This window comes from Glycine soja, chromosome 8 (assembly GCF_004193775.1).
Source record: "Glycine soja cultivar W05 chromosome 8, ASM419377v2, whole genome shotgun sequence".
NCBI classification, from domain to species: domain Eukaryota; kingdom Viridiplantae; phylum Streptophyta; class Magnoliopsida; order Fabales; family Fabaceae; genus Glycine; species Glycine soja.
Genome location: NC_041009.1, coordinates 5,700,357 through 5,703,470, shown reverse-complemented (window position 1 = coordinate 5,703,470; position 3,114 = coordinate 5,700,357). Strand labels below are relative to the sequence as shown.

At 36.3% G+C, this 3,114-nt stretch overlaps 1 protein-coding gene across 1 annotated transcript; it reads right to left on the bottom strand.

Moving 5' to 3' along the window:
* Positions 1-493: 493 nt before the first annotated feature.
* LOC114421415 (non-specific lipid-transfer protein-like protein At5g64080) lies at positions 494-2,793 on the bottom strand. Its single transcript, XM_028387311.1, has 3 exons — positions 2,324-2,793; positions 1,590-1,616; positions 494-918 (listed from the first exon to the last, which is right to left on the bottom strand). The coding sequence occupies exons 1-3, from the start codon at positions 2,676-2,678 to the stop codon at positions 734-736; spliced, it is 567 nt and encodes a 188-aa protein (XP_028243112.1). The 5' UTR covers positions 2,679-2,793; the 3' UTR covers positions 494-733.
* Between the last annotated feature and the right edge of the window lie 321 nt (positions 2,794-3,114).

Genomic DNA, 3,114 nt, shown 5'->3' with positions numbered 1-3,114 from the left:
CTGCACTGCATTGGCTTTCTTTTTATCAAGCACGCGCCGAAAAGCTACAAACAGATCAATACAACAATGCCTTTCTGCCCATATAAAGGGTCGCCGCATGGCAGCAATGATTTGCAAAGCTTCTAAAGGTCATAATCTCTACAGCACAAAAAGGCAATACCAGTTGGTAGAGCAAAGTATTTTGCTTTTAGCAAACTTCAGTTTAAAAAGTACAAACCAGAACACAGTAATAATTTTAAGCTTATTCTGCGCTTAAAATTATTAGCTTTTGAGCTTATTCTGCGATTAAAATTAAACAAGGAACTAGGACCCATCATCATGAGGGTATCCCCTAGTTAATAATTTTGCAAAGAGGGTTTGGTTGTTGTGACTATGAAAACCATGATTGAAAAGAAGTCTCTAGCACTAACTGGTAGTGCTCATACACCATAGCATGTCGCTCCTTGTGACATTGGCACATGTACTTATTATTATCAATTGTCAACAAAGAAGGGGAAAAAAACAATAGTAGTAATATAATATGGCGACTCAAATTGTTATAATAAATAGACTCATATATAATATAATGAAAATGCGGGTACAACCTCTAAATAGGTTCAAGTCACTCCCAAAATGAATGGTATCTACTTCAAAGTCAAACATAGAATAGAAGGAGCTCCAATGGTAAGAAAACACCAAAATAATAATCCCTCATGGCACCTCTCTCTACTCTTAAAATGGAACGAAACTCCTCTCAGAAGCCTGAGAATGTGGCTACCAATATGCCAAGAAGCAAGGACCCAGCAGAAATTGGGAATAATGCTGATGCTGTGTTCCCTTGGGCTGGTGCTGGTGCTGGAGATATCTCATTTACAGGACCATTAGTTGAAGCATCTGCTTGTTGAGGAGATGGAGAAGCTTGTGGAGAGAGGCCTCCAGCTATAAAAATAATAATAATAAAAATATTCAATTAGAAGCACCAGTAATTTCCTAGTCTAACCGGTTATCAAAATGGTCTAGATTTTTCATAGAATTAAAATGAAGTATCAATGCTTAAACAGTACAAGAGGAAACTATAATGATATAAGATATTGATAATAACTTCTGGTTTTCAAATTTTATATTTCTTTGCATCATCTTTAAGTCCTTACATTTCAGAATTAAAAAAGAAAATATAAGTCTTGTTGTCTCCAAAGTCCGTATAATAGAAACATACGTAGAAAATCAGATCGCTCTCAATATAGTCAAATGCATACAAAATAAATCCTAAGCGGTTAAACGATAGCAGCGTGGCAATAAGTCCATATCTCTGTAAATTATCGAGAATTCTTTAAGCCGGCAATATCATTAGCATAATTATAAGAAACAGACCGTTAAAATAAACAGCTATGATATAATTATTATTTACTTTAAATTATCCACAGCAAAAGAAATAAACAAAACCACAAAATCAGATATGGCTCTTATTTATTGAAGTTCAATTATGGGGCAGAAAAAGACAAAACATGTGACCCTTTTCGTAATTTGAAAGGAAATTCTAACATGAAAAAACACATCAAAATTTGTATACAGCAAAGTAGAAAAAGAGTACGGTAAGTGGTAAAACATACCAGGAGCAGCAGCAGGCGTTTCAGACACTGCAAAAAAAAAAAAAGAAAAAAGAATACAGTTACTGACCTAAAACAAAGGGAGAAGGCTGATGTGTGAAAATTAAGACCAATATCCAAAATCAAATGTACACATACACACATAAAAATTCAGGGCACCCCATGTACCACCATTAGTAGAGTGTGATGTTTCAAAAAAATAAGACAAATAAAAATAATAGACATAAAAAAATAATGATGAATCCTATTATTAATAATTATTATTTCAGTATATTTCTCACTAGTAACACAGAAATCGCATGAAAATGAAAGACAACGTGTGATCCATCCATCTCATACATCATGCATAAAAAATGAAAATTTTCATAACACAACAGAGTAAAAAAACCAAACTTTATGCATAAATGTTCTCACAGGAACATGAAAAAACATTAAAAAGAAAACTTCCACCAACACAACAGTCTAAAACAACAAACTTGATCCATAAACGTTCTCGCAGGCACCAACAAGTCGTTGGAAGGAACGGCTGATACTTGATTCAAGATTCAGTTTCCTTAAACAAGATCTTGATTCAAGGATAAAAAAAAGTAGGAGAACCCCACTAAAATTAATCAGATTTTCTGACGAAGAACGAAGATTAATCATCAACGAAAAACAACGAATACTTGGTGACAACAGCATCATAAAAACATTGAAAACAAAGGAGGAAAGTTTAGTAGTAATAGTAATAGACTGACATCCACAGTTGGTGGCAGAAGGAGCAGAAACTTTGCAGGCGGCGGGGAGAGAGGTGGCCTTGGTGACATTCAAAACGACGCCGAACTGAGCGCTGCTCTTGAAAGCCTCGCAGAGGCACGCCGGAGCAGTTTTGAGAACAGATTTCAAACCGGAGCAGCATGTGCCCTCTGGCTTGGTGACGGTGCTACCGTTGGTGACGAAGGACAAGCAGTCGGCCATGGTGAGGACGAGGTTGGTGCAGTCCACGGAGGGCGCTGGCGCGTGAGGGGAGGATGCTGATGCGCTATGGGTTAGATCAACGGCGCACAGGGCCACCGCGAGAACCAACGCAATGAGGGTCAATTTTGATGCCATTTTTGGGTTGGGGAGAGAGAAAGGGAGTGGGAACTGAAAAGTGAATGTGAAACACTGAACTGAACTGAAATTGGGGTGTTGGTTAAATAATGGAGAGAGAGACCAAGTGTAATTGTGTAAATAACGTGTTCCGTTCTGGAATATCTTAAAACCATGGGCTTTCTACTTTGAAGATAGGGAGGAAGTACCATTGAAAATCTTTTTACTAAAAAAAAAAAGTACCATAGGACTGGAGTAAGAATGTGTTTGATGGAGCAGAAAAAAGTGGATTTCAATACTTTTCTTGAATTAAAATAAAATGTAAAAAGATAAATATTATATTAATTTATTGTTATTTTTTTCACTTTCTTTCTCTTCAAACAAACAATTGACTATTTTATGATTTTGTGTTCGGTTGAATCCATGAGTTCTATCACTTCTATGAGGGATTCATAGT